Source organism: Saccopteryx bilineata, chromosome 2 (assembly GCF_036850765.1).
Source record: "Saccopteryx bilineata isolate mSacBil1 chromosome 2, mSacBil1_pri_phased_curated, whole genome shotgun sequence".
Classification (NCBI taxonomy): domain Eukaryota; kingdom Metazoa; phylum Chordata; class Mammalia; order Chiroptera; family Emballonuridae; genus Saccopteryx; species Saccopteryx bilineata.
In genome coordinates, this window is record NC_089491.1 from 113,760,997 (window position 1) to 113,776,887 (window position 15,891).

General features: G+C 42.7%; 1 protein-coding gene across 1 annotated transcript in view; it reads left to right on the forward strand.

Annotated features, from left to right (window-relative positions):
- MYRFL (myelin regulatory factor like) overlaps positions 1–15,891 on the forward strand; it is a 133,307-nt gene that overhangs the window by 98,964 nt on the left and 18,452 nt on the right. The window contains exons 14-16 of the mRNA XM_066257651.1: positions 10,574–10,737; positions 11,331–11,391; positions 14,512–14,597. Coding sequence (XP_066113748.1) covers positions 10,574–10,737; positions 11,331–11,391; positions 14,512–14,597 — 311 coding nt within the window. The remainder of the gene's footprint in view (positions 1–10,573; positions 10,738–11,330; positions 11,392–14,511; positions 14,598–15,891) is intronic.

A 15,891-nucleotide genomic window follows, 5' to 3' on the forward strand; every position in this document is an offset into this window, starting at 1 on the left:
GAGATGGAGAAACATGATGGGAAAAATGAATAAATCAGCATACTATCCGGGGAGTTTAGGTGGTGGGAATATGAATACTTACAATTTTTTAAACTTTTCTGTGTGCTTGAAAATTTTTGTAATAAAATGCTGGGAACAAGAAATCTTAGTTCCAGACACCTAAAACTGCAATTTAAATATTTCACCAGCAGGTGGTGGCAATGCTTTGACAATCAGATAGGCCTGTGCTATAGGACCTGTAATTTTGTACTTTATTTACCAAAGTGAAACTTAGTTGAAATAGCTGAATTTATGCCCAAGTTTTCAAAAAGAATATTTTCGAGTAATTTTTAAAGTGAAGTCTTTAAGAATAATTAGTTCCTTTCTGATCAGTGCTAACTCATCTTTATCTGTGAAGTCGGACACCGAGGTCAGAGTCACTTCCTCCCAGTAAGTAGACACAGCTTGCGTGGACTTCACGGGCGAAGTGCCCGAGCACCTGATCTCTGTTTCCGCTGTTCAGTCCGCCATCACGCCTTCAAGCTACTTAAACTGAGCAGACAGCTCAAGAGTCAAGAAGGAGTGGTGTATCTCAGTCGTCCCCCCAGAGGATTTGTCTTTATTATTGGAACTTTAATTTTTTTTTTTTTTTTTTTTTTGCATTTTTCTGAAGCTGGAAACAGGGAGAGACAGTCAGACAGACTCCCGCATGTGCTGGACCGGGATCCACCCGGCACGCCCACCATGGGGCGACGCTCTGCCCACCAGGGGGCGATGCTCTGCCCATCCTGGGCATCGCCATGTTGCAACCAGAGCCACTCTAGCGCCTGGGGCAGAGGCCACAGAGCCATCCCCAGCGCCCGGGCCATCTTTGCTCCAATGGAGCCTCAGCTGCGGGAGGGGAAGAGAGAGACAGAGAGGAAGGCGTGGCGGAGGGGTGGAGAAGCAAATGGGCACTTCTCCTGTGTGCCCTGGCCGGGAATCGAACTACTGTTGGAACTTTAGACGTGACATGCTTCCATCCTCCTTCTCCTGCTCCTTAACTTGACTGCATTCCTCCCTCTTCGTCCTCATCTCCTCTTCCTTCTAATGTCTTTCGTAAATATCTTTGGATGGTCAGGCTTTCCACAATATTATTAGTGTTGTTGTTTTAACGTGTTTTAAATTTCTTTAATTATGAACATCTGCTCATAGTCTGATGCATGGAATTCCTTGGCCTGGGTCTTTACCTGCTCCTTCTCAAGTGTGGGTCCCCCAACTCGGCTGACCACACACCGCGCAGTGAGCGCTCTCACACGGGCCCCCTTGTGAATCTGTGAGAGGTTTTCACTGGGACATACTCTAGGAGTCGGGTACAGGATACACATAGCCTGAATTTTGTGAAATACTGACAGATGGTCAGTCATTTCCAACTCATAACAGCAGTGCACGAGTCTTTCTGTTTTCTCTGTCTACTCAACATCACTGGACTTTGTAAAGTTTGCATCTAATTGGGGTAAAGTGAAATCTTATTGTTTTAATTTACCTTTCTCTGACTATACAACTGTGCATTTCTTTCTTAGCTTAGCTATTTAGATTCCTCCTTCGGTGTATTGTTTGGCCCAGTTTGACGCTGGACAATCTTTCTTTTTCAGAATGAGACTATAACTTTCCACTTGAGGCTACTTTATTCTTTGCCAGTGCTCTCAAAAATAAGGCGAACAGACCAAAGCTTATAGCAATGGCTTAAGATAGTGACAATTATTTTCTAGTTCAATGCTTTGGCTTCCTTCCTAGTGCTAATTACACCTAAAAACTGTAGTATTTACTTGTGGTTTACTTGTTGACCAGTTTCCCCCACTAGAAAATATACTCCATGAGGGCAGAGACCCCCTTCTACCTTATTTAATTGTCTTATTCATGCACCTAGCAAAGTGGTTAGTACGTCATAGGTGCCTGATAAAGAACTATAGATTCTGTTCCTTAGGTGCCAGGTAGTTAGCTGGCACAGTCACTGCCCTGAAAAGAAGCTCATCCCTCACCCAAAGAAGATAAGAAATCAAAACAACACTGCATTTGCCTGACCTGTGGTGGCGCAGTGGGATATAGCGTCGATTTGGAATGCTGAGGTCGCGGGTTCGAAACAACGGGCTTGCCTTGTCAAGGCACATGTGGGAGTTGATGCTTCCTGTTCCTCCCCCCTTCTCTCTCTCTCCTTTCTCTAAAATGAATAATAATAATAATAAAACTCAAAACATTGCAACAAACTATAACAGGTTCAGGTGGAAGCCTGTCTCAATTAAAGGACTCTAGCCCTTCCATAGATGATTCTACTTAAACAGAGATAACTGGTGTTAAGCAAGGATTCTAAAGCAAATGAGAGGCAACAATAACATGTAATTTTGAACTGTTTTATAAAGTTGTGCTCTTCCCATATAAGGCAGAGAGGTCCAAACACAACATCCAGGAAAATGAGCCCAAGAGGTGTCCTCTTTGCAAGAGAAATATGCAGGGGCAGCAAACCTCTCCTCCAGGGAGCTGTTAGACTCAGCCAGAGGCTGAGCTTTCATTTCATCTCAGCAGCTTGCTTTTCTGGTTTGAGGATTCTATTTTTTTTTTAAGCCATGTCAGAGTCTGGAGAACTACCCATAAAATAAACTTCTGGACAAAGATCTAAAGCTGAGTTTATCCAAAGCCAGACACGCCCACTGGCTGAAGACAGTTTTTCTCCCTTTGGCAATCATGTTCATTATGCTCAATTACAGGCTGTCTTATTCCCATGATCTGATTATAAAATGTCAGCCCATGCAACATTAGATGACACGAGGGGAAATTTCCAATCTGTGACTCTCATTAGGAAAGAAATAAGAGCCTATTTCAACTTCTCCCAGTGTTCTTCGCCACCAGCCTTAGTGACCCTTACTCGGTGTTGTTGATAGAGGGCAAGTTGTAGTTCCCAAAGAGAGGAGAAATCAACTCCACTCCTTGGTTCTCCCTACTGTTGTGGTCTCGTTTATTGTCAGAACTGCAAGGGACCCAAGAGCTTGCAGATTGCATTCTGTAGAGTCACAGGGTTTCCTAGGGTATGAGTGGGACTGAGAGGACATTCGTTCCTTTCCTGAGCCAGTCTCCTCCCAAAGGCGAAAGGACCCAACCAGAGTGGAAACTCTCCCATTGCACTGAGAACATTAAACACTAGTGTCTCTTTTCTTAATTCACCTGTATTTCTCTGGGCATTTCCTAACATGGAGATTGGACTTGTTTTGTTTTTTATGTTTTTGGGTTTTTTTATCTGAGAGAAACCTCAGATAAAAAATAAACTGTAGCCCTGGCCGGTTGGCTCGGTGGTAGAACGTCGGCCTGGCGTGCAGAAGTCCCGGGTTCGATTCCCGGTGAGGGCACACAGGAGAAGCGCCCATCTGCTTCTCCACCCCTCCCCCTCTCCTTCCTCTCTGTCTCTCTCTTCCCCTCCCGCAGCTGAGGCTCCATTGGAGCAAAGATGGCCCGGGCGCTGGGGATGGCTCCTTGGCCTCTGCCCCAGGCACTAGAGTGGCTCTGGTTGCAACAGAGCGACACCCCAGAGGGGCAGAGCATCGCCCCCTGGTGGGCAGAGCGTCGCCCCTGGTGGGCGAGCTGGGTGGATCCCGGTCGGGCGCATGCGGGAGTCTGTCTGACTGTCTCTCCCCGTTTCCAGCTTCAGAAAAATACAAAATAAATAATAAATAAATAAATAAATAAATAAACTGTAAATTCTGCCAATCTCTGCAATCTCACTAGAGAACAATGCCTCTGAATGCCTCATAGTATGAACTGCCACTGTAAGACTATATTATTCCTTTATAGATGGACTGAGTTTAGAAAGAGAGGTATGGCGAGAGAGAGAGAAACATTGACCTGTTGTTCCACTTATTTATGCATCCATTGGTCTATTCGTGTGTGTACCTTCACCAGGGATCGAACTGCCAGCTCGGCAGATCGGGACAACACACTAACCAACTGAGCTCCCTGGCCATGGCTATCTTCATTCACTTAGTCATCAGCCATGTGCCGAGTCATTTCTCTGTGCTGCAGAATTGGCTGTGGACTTGATGGGGGCCCAGTCACTAGGAGTTTCTAACATAGGTAAATATGACACAAAGTGTAAGGAAGGTGAAAGGAGGTGCGGACAGGTGGTTCTGGTCAAGGGAAAAGCCTGTGCTAGTTCTAGAGACTCGTGAGAGCAGGACATGCTCAGTGAAGGCCGGATGGGTCAGCACGAGTAGAGCACAGAGTGTGAAGAGGGCTATGAGGAAAGATGAAGCTTAACGAGGGGACGCATGCTAGGCAGGGTAAGAGCTCTGATTTCACAGATGCCTCCTTGTGGTTCCCACTGCACATGTCCCTGCCAAACGGCCCTACGTGTCCTTTGAGGAGATACGCTCATGCTGTTCGTGTGTACACTCACCCCAAACCAAGTCTTAAACAGCGGGCAGAAGATTCCGGTGTGATTAGAAGCAGTTGCCAATCCCACCCCTGTACCCCCACCACCTCCTTCAAGTCTCATGAGCAGTTTTGCTGACATGCTAGGTTAATCATTTTTGCATCGTAACTGTGAAGTTACATTTCTGCTGAGGTCGTGAGTTCCATTTGAAACGGTCAATAATAATGAGACAGTTGAGTAATTAAATTAGGTTCAATTACAAAACAGTTTGTAAACAACGGTAGACATCAGATGGGGAAACTTTTCCAAATGTCCCTCTCAGCCTTAATGAACACAAACAGGCTTCTCCACAAGCCCTGGGGGTGTATATTTAGGAAAAGTCCCTCAGGCATCTAGGTGCACATGTGTAGTTAAAATGAACTCATAAAAACCATCTGCTTGCACAGAAAAGGACATTTCCAGAAAATTCTAGATTCACTTTTGAACTTAACGCATAGCATGGGCTTTACCATGATGATAGAGGAGAGAAGTCAGAGTCAATCCCCATGACCTATTTTATTTTTTGATTATTTATTTTTTGATTATTTCCTACCAGATCCGTCAAGTTGGGCCCTTAATTATAATTAGGATAGAACTAGTAAACCTCTTCTTCACCTTTATTTCTTCTTACATAGGAGAGCGCATGAATTATGCGCTGTTGGGTCTGCCTGGAAGATGGATGGAGCTGGGAAATTTGAGCTAAGGAATCAGAGCTGGCCTTTTGTCATTACTGACAAGTGACTGGACAGTGCCACCCTTTCTCCTCTCTTGTGAGGCACACTGAACGCCCTGGAGGAGAGAGGCTGAAGAAAGTACCGTATTCCCCATGTATAAGACGCATCTTTTTCCAAAAAATTTGGGGTCTAAAAAGTGGGTGCATCTTCTACAGCGGTTGTAGATTTTTTACTAGCATTTCCCGCTCTTCTGCGCAGATGAGGAGTTGTATGAATTTTATGATGAATAAAACTTGAGTTCAATAACTTTATGTGATACATTTTTTTTTTCAAAGTTCAGGCCCCCAAATTAAAGTGTGTCTTATACGTGGGGAAATATGTCATGTGCTGTGCTGTAGAGGAGGTGTCAGCATCATTCTTCATGATCTGCTTTGGCTGGGGCTACATCACAAATTAATGTAGCAAGGAAACTTTTTCTTTAGGACCCAATAGTTGCCAATATATAATATATATAGAAGGTATGGGAGTGCCAGGGAGGACGCAGAGAAGTGGGTAGCTTCAGGAGATTTAGGCTGTTGAACTGACATCACAGCCTGGTGGGCTGCCTGTGGGGGAGCCGGTGGGGAGGGAATTAGAGATGATGCTGTAACCTGAAGTGGACTGCTGGCTGGACCAAATAATACAGCTATAATAATTACAGTATGAAGCTTCCTACACTGTAAACAGTCAATAGTCAAATGACATTTACTATGATTTAGAACCATAGAATATTATTATCTTCATGAGTTCTGCCTTATATTCACTGAAAACAAATTTCAAAGTAAAAGAACATCTGTACCAAAGTTAGAACTTTCAGAAGAGAATCATTCAGATTTTTTTTGGTTTGTTTGTGTTTTGTGACTTATTTATTTTTAACACTTTTAATGAAAAATTTTAAGCATACAAAAGAGAGAGAATAGTGATGAAATTCATATATACAGTATGTCCGTAAAGTCATGGTGCACTTTTGACTGGTCACAGGAAAGCAACAAAAGACGATAGAAGTGTGAAATCTGCACCAAATAAAAGAAAAACCCTCCCAGTTTCTGTAGGATGATGTGGCAGCATGTGCGCATGCGCAGATGATGACAGACCACCATGTATACAGCGAGCAGCCCATGGCCATGCCAGTAGAGATGTGGACAGTACAGAGGAAAGTTCAGTGTGTTCTGTGGCTCGCTAAATTAGAATCCGTGACCAAAGTGCAACGTGAATATCACTTCGTTTATAACAAAGTGCCACCACATAGGAATAACATTACTTGATGGAATAAGCAGTTGAAGGAAACCGGCAGTTTGGTGGAGAAACCCCGTTCTGGTAGGCCATCAGTCAGTGACGAGTCTGTAGAGGCTATACGGGATAGCTACCTAAGGAGCCCTAAAAAATTTGTGCGTGAGCCCACATCGAACTGCACTGAATAGGTATGAAACTGGGAGAGTTTTCCTTTTATGTGGTGATTTCACATTTCTATTGTCTTTTGTTGCTTTCCTGTGACCAGTCAAATGTGCACCATGACTTTACGGACACATTGTATACTTCATTGAGATTCTATAGTTATCAATTCATGTCCAATATTATTTTATTTAAATAAAATATCCTTCCTCACTACTAAATTGAGAAATAGTTGACATATAATACTGTTTAAGGCACTGGTTTTCAACCTTTTTTACACTTGGGGACCAGTGAAAATCAGAGAATTATTTCTGGGACCTCCAAGTCAGAAATCACACTGAGAGTAAGCAAATCAAAGAAGATCATTGGGTCTATAATCTTCATGCAGCATCAGGATGGTTAACTCTTTCGTGGACCAACATGAAATTCCTGGCAGAATGGTCTGGGACCAGAGGTTGAAAAACACTGGTTTAAGGTATAGGACATGATTACTTGATACACATATATATTGCAAAATGATTACTCCAGTAAGGTTAGTTAAACACATCCACTGCCTCACATAATTAACCTTTTCTGTGTGTGCAGTGTTGAGGAGGAAAATTTTCTCCTCTATCCCTGTAGATTCTTACATCTGATTTAAGAATTAAATTGACATGGGACAGATAACAGGAGAAAAACCCAAGAGTAATTCTTTCTGTACATGTGGGGGCTCTTTAGAATCTGAGGGCCCAGAGGACAGCCAGGTGCTGAGGCTGTCTGCCACCCAGAGCTGAGGAGAAGGGGGAGGAGTCTGGAACTTCAAAGGGGAGGAAGCAACTTACATGAAGATGAAACAAAACAAATGTTTGATAAGCAAATGTTTGCTGTGCGAGTGGAGACATCATGAGGCAGAGAGAGGACTTGGAGCAAGCAGGCCTTGCCGAGTCCCCCCCCCCCCCACCATTCCCTCTTCTCTCACTCCCCACCCCGCCCCCAGGTGCCCACATCTGGGCCATCTTCCAGTAATAATCTCTGGTGATAGCTGGTCCTCTAAAAACCGGCCCTCTATCTAAATTATTTTAGGCAGTTAAGGAAGAGGGTTGTAATGCTGGTGGCTGAGGCCAGGCAGGTCCACATTGGATTTGGGCAGACGGTAGAGAAACTGCGGAGCCGGAAAAAGTTGGGCCATTCTGTTTAATCAAGTCTCACAAGGGCAGATGAGCACACAGGCAGGGGAAACCGCCTCTCAGGCAACAAACAGTAAGAATGTCCCCTCATAGTGACGGGCAGGAAACCCGCCATCTACAATCCCCCTGAGAGCAAGCTCCCATAACCTTATGTAGGCCATACACACATGGTGCTGCCACGTGCTCACGCACTAATCAGGCAAAGTGCTTGCAGCCAGTAAACCAGTGAGCAAGCCTAACACAGCTGCCCCACAGGACTTACTAATGCCTGAGCTTTTTAAAAATTTTATGTTTCTTAAAAATAATCAGCCTAAAATAATCCTCATGCCAATAAGACATTTTGGGCTGGCAAAACCCTGCTCTCCTACAACTAACTCTCTTAGCAATCATCAAGTGCATAATAAAGCACTTTTGAATTTAGTCACCATGCTGTCTTTAGGCCTCTAGAATTTATTCATCTCAATCTGAGTTTAGGTGCATATATATTTACAATTGTCATATCCTCTTGATGAATTTTGGTTTCCATGAGAATCTTACTCTGTCCCGTCGCTTTGAATTTATGTCTGTCCTTAAAGCTGACATGAGTCTCCTGTAGGCAGCATGTAGTTGGGTTCTGTTTTCCGGGTTTGTTTTTTTTAAATCCATCCAGATACTTTGTGCCTTTTGATAGGAAAACTTAATGCATTTTTGTTTAAGGTGATTAGTGATGAGTAAGGACTTACTAATGCCAACGTAGTGTGTTCCGGCTGTTCTATATTTCCATTATTCTCTTTGTCCTCTTTTTTGAATTGGTGATTTTCTATAGTGGTATGCTTTGATTCTCTTTATCTTTTTTGTATCTACTGTAACTTTTTGCTTTGTGGTGACCATCAAGCTCACGTGAAATATACCTTATAGGATAACAACCTATTTTTGGCAGCTAGCAACTTAACTTCGATCGCATGCAAAAACTCTACTCATTTACTCCCCTTTCACATTTTACATTTTGGATATTATATATAATTTACCCCTTTTGCATGTACCATTATATTGTACAAATTATATTGTAGCTGTAGTTATTATTTTTTTTGTAGTTTTTTTTTTGGGGGGGGGGGCAGAGAACCTGCAGCGCTGGGCCTGCCCGGAACAAACATCATCCCAGAGGGCCTCTGACTGCACAGCTTTTTTTTTTTTAATAGTTATTTTTAATGCCTTCATCCTTTAACCTTCTACTAGAGTGAAGTGATTTACATGCTGTCATACTGCAGCTGTAGAGTATTCTGATGTTGACCTTATACTTACCTTTACCAGTCTGTTCCATAGCAGTGCACGTGTCTTTAAACTGCATGAACTAAGCCTGAAATCCATCACGTTCAGCTTTTGAATTCCTTCTGAGTGGGTTGCTTTACAGCTTTTGAAATCCTGAAAACTTAGCTTTGCATGATGGAAATCTCACAGACACACACCTTTTTTAGTTTGGTCCCCCAACTGTTATCGGTGAAGTGACGAAACCTCTATTTCTTGTCTTACTTGAGAGAAAGAATTCAATTAAGAGAGAAAGTATAGCAAGCAAAGCAAGGGTGTGTTGGTCATGTGGGAATACACTCAGGAAGGCCTGAGCGGGCAGCTCAGAATCGGAGTGCCCCGATTAGTTACAGAATTTAGGTATTTATGGGTTTTACTTAGTGGATTTTCCCATTACCATTTTTTCCCCCTTTCCAGCTTCTTCTCGTTTATCTGTCTTCATTGTGTTGCTATACGGCTGATACCACATCAGGGAACCGGAGACCGTCTGTCTGGGTGTGGTGAGGTCTGTTCTGGCTTAAAGATTTACTGAGATCCTGCATAACAGCAATGCATGGGGCAATTCATCCCTCCCCCTCCTTTGCTTGTCCTGGCTCATGTCTCACTCGCTGCCTAACCTAACACAACCACAAATTGGTCTTTCTTGTTCCACCTCTAGCTCATTACTTTACAATAGTGGACCAGCTGCTCTGAGCTCCAAAGAGTGCTGGGGATTCTGAACTTGTAAACAGAGTGGGGAAGGAGGAGGGGTCATGGGATCACGTATGAGTTGATGAGCTTCCCAGGGTGTTTGTTGTGGCTGAGAGACAGACACACATCCTAGGACAACTGAAGTGTGTGGGTGGGGAAGGGAAGGCTTGCACACTCTTATTTGGTTGGTTTCCCCTTTCTTGCTCTTTGTGATGGGCCAGTGACTTTCTCTGAACCGAAAGTATATATTAACTTTGCTGTTGTTTTAAATTATGTTTGGGAGTTAGGCTGAAATATACATGATAGCTCAACGGATATTAGGGAAGAGTAATGAACACCTCACGAACTTTCCTCTGCTTTACAGATGAAGAAACTGAAGCTCAGAGAGGTGGTTGTGTTTTTTTCTGAGTCTCACACCTAGCAAGTGGCAGAACTCAGAGAAAAACCCAGGTTTTTATTCCTCTTTCCTTCACCTAAGTAATTTGACGCAGATTTTACCAGGAAGAGCTGGAGTCATTTCTTATGAGGATTTCATGATGCATGCACAAATCAACATTCAGAAGCCTGCTCTTTGCTTTTATGAGTTTTAAATAGAGCATGATGGCCATTGAAAATAACTCTTTAGATTCCAAACTTGACTGTCCTTCAGCTTCTCTCTCTATCTCTCTCTCTCTCAGGTTACCAGGACATATTTCCCTTTTATTACAAATTGAACACAAGCACTGTTACTATGCAGCCAGCAGTTTAGCAAGACCACTTTTAAATTGTGAACATCTCCAGATTTATCTTGAATGAGACTGTGTATAACCATTTTCAATAGTGTGTACCGTCTTTGAATGGACAATGGATGGTTTCCTAGTGGCCTCGATTTTATAAATTATGTATGCACTCTATGTTATTTTCATTTGTAGGACCAGATCTTTATGGAAAATGTAGGTGCAGTAAAGCAGCTCTGCAAGCTAACCAACAACCTTGAAGAGAGAATAGAGGAGTTAGAGATATGGAACCGGAAGCTGGCCCGGCTAAAGCGGCTCAGTAGTTGGAAGTCCTCAGCCAGTGGCACAAGCTCCATCAGGTACATCCAGGATTGCCACAGGAATCTGGAGAAAGGAGCGGAGTCTTTCCATAATTAGATCAAGCAGAAACCATTCATTTCTGATAATTAAGTCCCTATTCTTCTTTTAGAATGTTTTGAAACACAATTGCCTTATAGGATTATTTTCTTACTTTTTCTGTTGTAGCTTTAAAAAGGAGACAAAACATCATGCATCTGTTTGAGAGCAGTTGTTACAGGAAGTGTTACATTTTAGTAAAAAGGTAGCTTCTCCTTTAACTAGGAGAGGTGGCCATTTCTAAATTTAGAAAACTATGTTTAGTCCTCAGGGGAAAAAAAACTTTTATTTTTTATTACTTAAGGAGGCAAATGCACATATCCTGGGGTATAATTTTAAGAAAAAGAGAAATGTAACGTTTAATGCATTCATTTGTGCTTACTAAGGTTCTTTTTCACAGAAGGAACTCTCAATTACTTTGACTTTCCCTCTTTTAAATTACCACTGTATTATAAAAATGTCATACCTGCTGTGTTAGTGACAGCCTGAGCCTTTGTCATATAACTCCTGGAGTAGCATTTGAATAGTAATTAATTCTCTCTCTTTCTTTTTAAAGCAAATTTAGCAGAGCTGTTAGTACTTCTCCAAGAAGGACCATTCCCAAGAAAACCAACAAGGTAAATAAACTTATATTTATCATGAACAGATAATGTCTCTATACAAAAACAAACAAACAAACAAAAAAGGTCTTTAGAAAAATTGATCAAGATTTTTTTTCTTTCTTTATTTGTTGATGAATTCCCTAGTTTGCATCCTTATGCATTCAGGTATTTAAATACTAACCCTTTAATAGATACTACCTGGTTTTTCAAAGAGAGGTTTAGAGAAATGAGTGCAGAACATGTTCATTCCAGAAATATTATTCCGCCAGTTTTTATTTCTGGTGAAACTCGCGAGTCTCCACATGCATATGGCCCTGGGCTGTAAGAGCTGTGCGGATGCTTTCGCTCCACATAGTTCATTATCTTTGACTTCAGAAGATCCCAAAGGGATGTCAGTTAATCCTCAAATCCTTCTTTTCCCTTTGATATTTAGTACTATATATGCAAATGGAGAATAGGTATTCACTTGCTTGCGGAGGTTAAAATGTGATAGCTTTATTAATGAACAGAGAACTTTCATCCAGTAGGATAGCATTTACAGTCGAAAATGAAGGTTAATCATTTATTAACTTAAAGGACACCCTCTCTGTTGCAGAGAAGTGTCAGTGAGGGCGATGCTGCAATATTCCCTTTCTAGCTGCAGTTCATGGATAGCTGGGCAGCTCAGCTTGCTCCCTCTGATCCAGCACTGCTCCAAAGGTGGTCCTTCCCAGAGGAAGATACTCATGATCTTATCCTGCTGAGATACGACCTGATGTTAGGGCCATCGCCTTAGTTTTCACTGTACTCCTCATGTTAGACTACATTGAAGTATTCTAAAAGGATTAAAAAACGTTTGATATTCTACTACAAACTGCTATAATGTTATGTTGCTGACAAGCTTCTTATTGTACCAATAAACATAAATACATGGATAAATATATATAGTATGTAGAAGTATACTTGGGCAAGGTACTTAATTGCATTGGGAAATAGAGATAATAATAGTATGACACCTTACCAAGATTGTTGATAGGATTAAACGAGCTAAAGCCCTTAGTGCGGTGCCCAGCACATAGCAGGCTGCTCAGTAGACACAAACATAAAAATATTGTGTAGGGAAGGTGCCCTTTGTACCAACCAGTTTGCAATGGGACAGAGGGGATGGTATCTACATCTACTGCAACTCTAATAGGTGCAGTCTGGTCACGTGCAACCTCTATAGTTCGCATCTTGCACCCAAAGAATCTCTTCAGCTTACAGTTAGTTCAGAATATTAACTAAGATATAGGGTCCATGCAAGCAGGCCCTGTGTCTGCCTTTTTCATGCTGTGTCCCAGGGTCTGGCACATAGTAGGTACTGAAGAAATCCTTGTCAAGTGAATGCATGAGTGGAGAGCTTGCTCTGAAAATATTCCTTGAAGTCTCAGAATCTAAATTAAAAACATTAAATGGCTCAGGTCTTGGGTGTGTGAGTGGGGTGGAGGGTTGGGATGTGGACACAGAGTCAGGAAGTAGTATAGGCATTAAAGAGCACATATTCAACTTGGGGACCTCTTGCAGTCAATGTCCTAGGCCCGTGGAAGGCAGATAAAGGTGAGATGTGGCCTCTTGAACTGAAGAATTTCAAGGTAGCCAGAGAAGATCAGAAGAAAAGGCAAAAAACAGTTGAACCTGGGTGTGGGTCAATATTGCAGGAGCTCAGAGTCCTTTAGGAATATTATGGGAGCTGGGTCTTCAAGGAACAGTAAGCACTGGCTAGACTACCAGGGGCTAGAGGAGAGGTTTCAGATGGAATGGAATGAGCAAAGATCTAGGAGCTGGCATTGGCTTCACTGGAGGATTAGGTGGGAGTTGGTTAGGGAGGAGAGTAGAATATAAGGCTGAAAACTTAGGTTAGGCTCAGGGTCTGGATGACCAAGTTAAGAAGTTCATTTGGTAAGCCATGAGGACCTTCTGAATAATAACAATTAATGTCTAAAGTTGTAAGATACTTCCTTCTTTCACAGATTAGAAAAGGGAGGCAGCAAAACATTGTGGTTAAGAGCACAGATTCTAGAGCCAAATTTTTTGGTGCATACCCTGGCTTTGTGACTTCCTGGCTTGGGATCTCAGGTGAGGCACCTAGCCTTCCTGGGCCTCATTTTCCTCATCACCAAGATGCAGATAACAGTACCTGCCTCATAGGGTTGTTGGGGATTATTGTGAAGGTTAAAAAGAACAGTATGTGGGAAGCACTCAGAAAAGTTTATGGCACATAACAAGGGCTATATATGTCACCACTATTAGTATTTAAGAAATTCAAATGACCAATTTTAAGCTATTTCTTGACTACCACCATCCTTCATTTTCCTTTTGATCAAAAGCATAATTCTACCCTGTATCCCCAGGATGAAGGAAACATGATACAGCACATTGCATTAGCAGGAAAACTCATGTTTAAGGAGTATCTTATATAAGGGAGCAGAAAAGCCTCTCCTATCTATTCAGCCAGATTTCCCAGCAGTTGTACAGATGTCTGTCCTGCAGGTCTCAGTCCATTCCCCATATATATGCCAATATGTATCAGAGACTATAATTTACTTATTTTCAGATCTCCTGTAGTGTTGTTCTTATTAGTGCTTTATGGATATTTGTTGAATGGATGAATAAGACACAAGTCCAGAACTGTCCTCAAAAACAGGTGGTGGAATTAGATGCAGATGTGCGAGATTTAGGGCACACTTAGTGCTGTTTCAGGCCACAGAAACCTTTTTCACCGTTTGTCATAATGCCTGCAGTTCTTCCCATGGGATTTTGAAAAGTATCCTATTAAAAGAGGTGGAGATTTGGGTTCTGACAGTATCTTGTGTGGAGGATCTTCTTCTTTCATAAAACTTCAAGGATAAATGTTAAATGAATCGCACAGACGATCATCCTCGGATAGACAATGTCCGAGAAGCTAGAGATGACCGTAGCCTGGAGTGTCGAGAAAAGGGGGGGAGGATAGGAGTGAGGTGGGTTGTGGGAGAGCTTTGCTTTCAGGGAGCAGAGAGGAGGCGGGAGAGGTAGGTTGGAGGGAGCAGCGAAGATCCTCACCTGGAGTGAATCTTCAGCCGTCCTTCTCCTGCTCAGGGCTGCCGATTTCTCACTGCTCATTACTGAATCTTTTTATAGGTTTATTTTTCAGGACAAAAACAGTGGTGTCCTAACTGGGTTTTCCAGACCTTGGTTATAACTCTCATTGCTGTGATGACATTTTGGTAAGAAGAACTTCAATGTTATTCTATGTGAAGCTCCTTTTCTTCCCACCATCCTTTTCTCACGAATGAACTGAGGCCTGACCTTTTCTTTACTTTGAAGACAAGGAGCCCATTAAACTGGGCATTGACCTTTGATGCTGCTTGGAGGTGAGGGAGCCCTTTATAAACTTATGCTTGGAGGACAAGAAGCACAGGCTCTCTGTACTTAAATGTATGATGAAGGATGCTGGTATTTTTTAACGGTTTATTGTGGTGTGTGTGTGTGTGTGTGTGTGTGTGTGTGTTTTAGTCTTGCAAGTAACTTTCTCAAATTGTTTGGTCTGCGTGGGAGAAAAGAGTGAGTAAGCAATCAGGTTCAATCCACTCTCCTTCAGACATTTATATTTATTAGGATTCTTTTAGATTCTTCAGTGGAGATTTGACACCAAAGGGACTGTGAGATTACCCCAAGGTATACAATATAATGAAATTGTAGCCAAATTTCCTAGTAAAGCAAACAAACGCAGTAAGGACAAAAGTATTTGCTATGGAAGTATTGGGTCCCTTTTAACTGCCATCCCTCCTCCGCAGGGACGTGGGGTCCCCCCGTACTGGGATGCAAGAGTCTTTCCCGGCCTCTGGTCCTTAGGCTCATGCTGCTTCTGTGATGGCCCCTCAGCCTGTGAGCTTTGGTCATCTTGCCTGTGTCCTCCCGGGCTTCTTGTTTTTAGTCTGATCATTCTCATGGTGAAAGGGGTATTTATCTGTCCCTTAAAAAAATGCTTTGTCGGTATGGGAAAGGGCTGGCTTCCGGGCTGGTCTGACGGAAGACAGGGTGTCAGAGGGAAAGGAAGGGGTGGTCCAGGGTGCTTCCACTGCCTTCGTCTAATGTGCTTCCTGCTCTGGAAGACAGTGTGGGTCCCTGTCTGCTGTCTCCCCTTTCCATTTCAACCTCTCACTTACTACTGCCCCTGGTGGGAGGCCTGCCCCAGTGTTTGACACAGAATTCCCACACGAGAAATTGATGCCCTTTTCTCATTCTCCTACGTGGGTTTGTCTTCGGCTGGGATTCCTGCTCATCAGAGTGGGATTACCACCTCTGCAGACACACCTCACATTCTCTGGTCATGTATTCCCATGAAAACCCAGGAAGTCTATATCTGATGCAAAGAGGCTGCTTTGGAAACGTGCTTATTAGATTTTACATATTCTAATATTGTTGACCACTAAGACCATAGATGGGAGGAATTAGGCCAATAGTCCTGTTTCTGACCTGTGGTTTACCTGAGAAAGGTCAAAACCAGAGTTTGCGCCC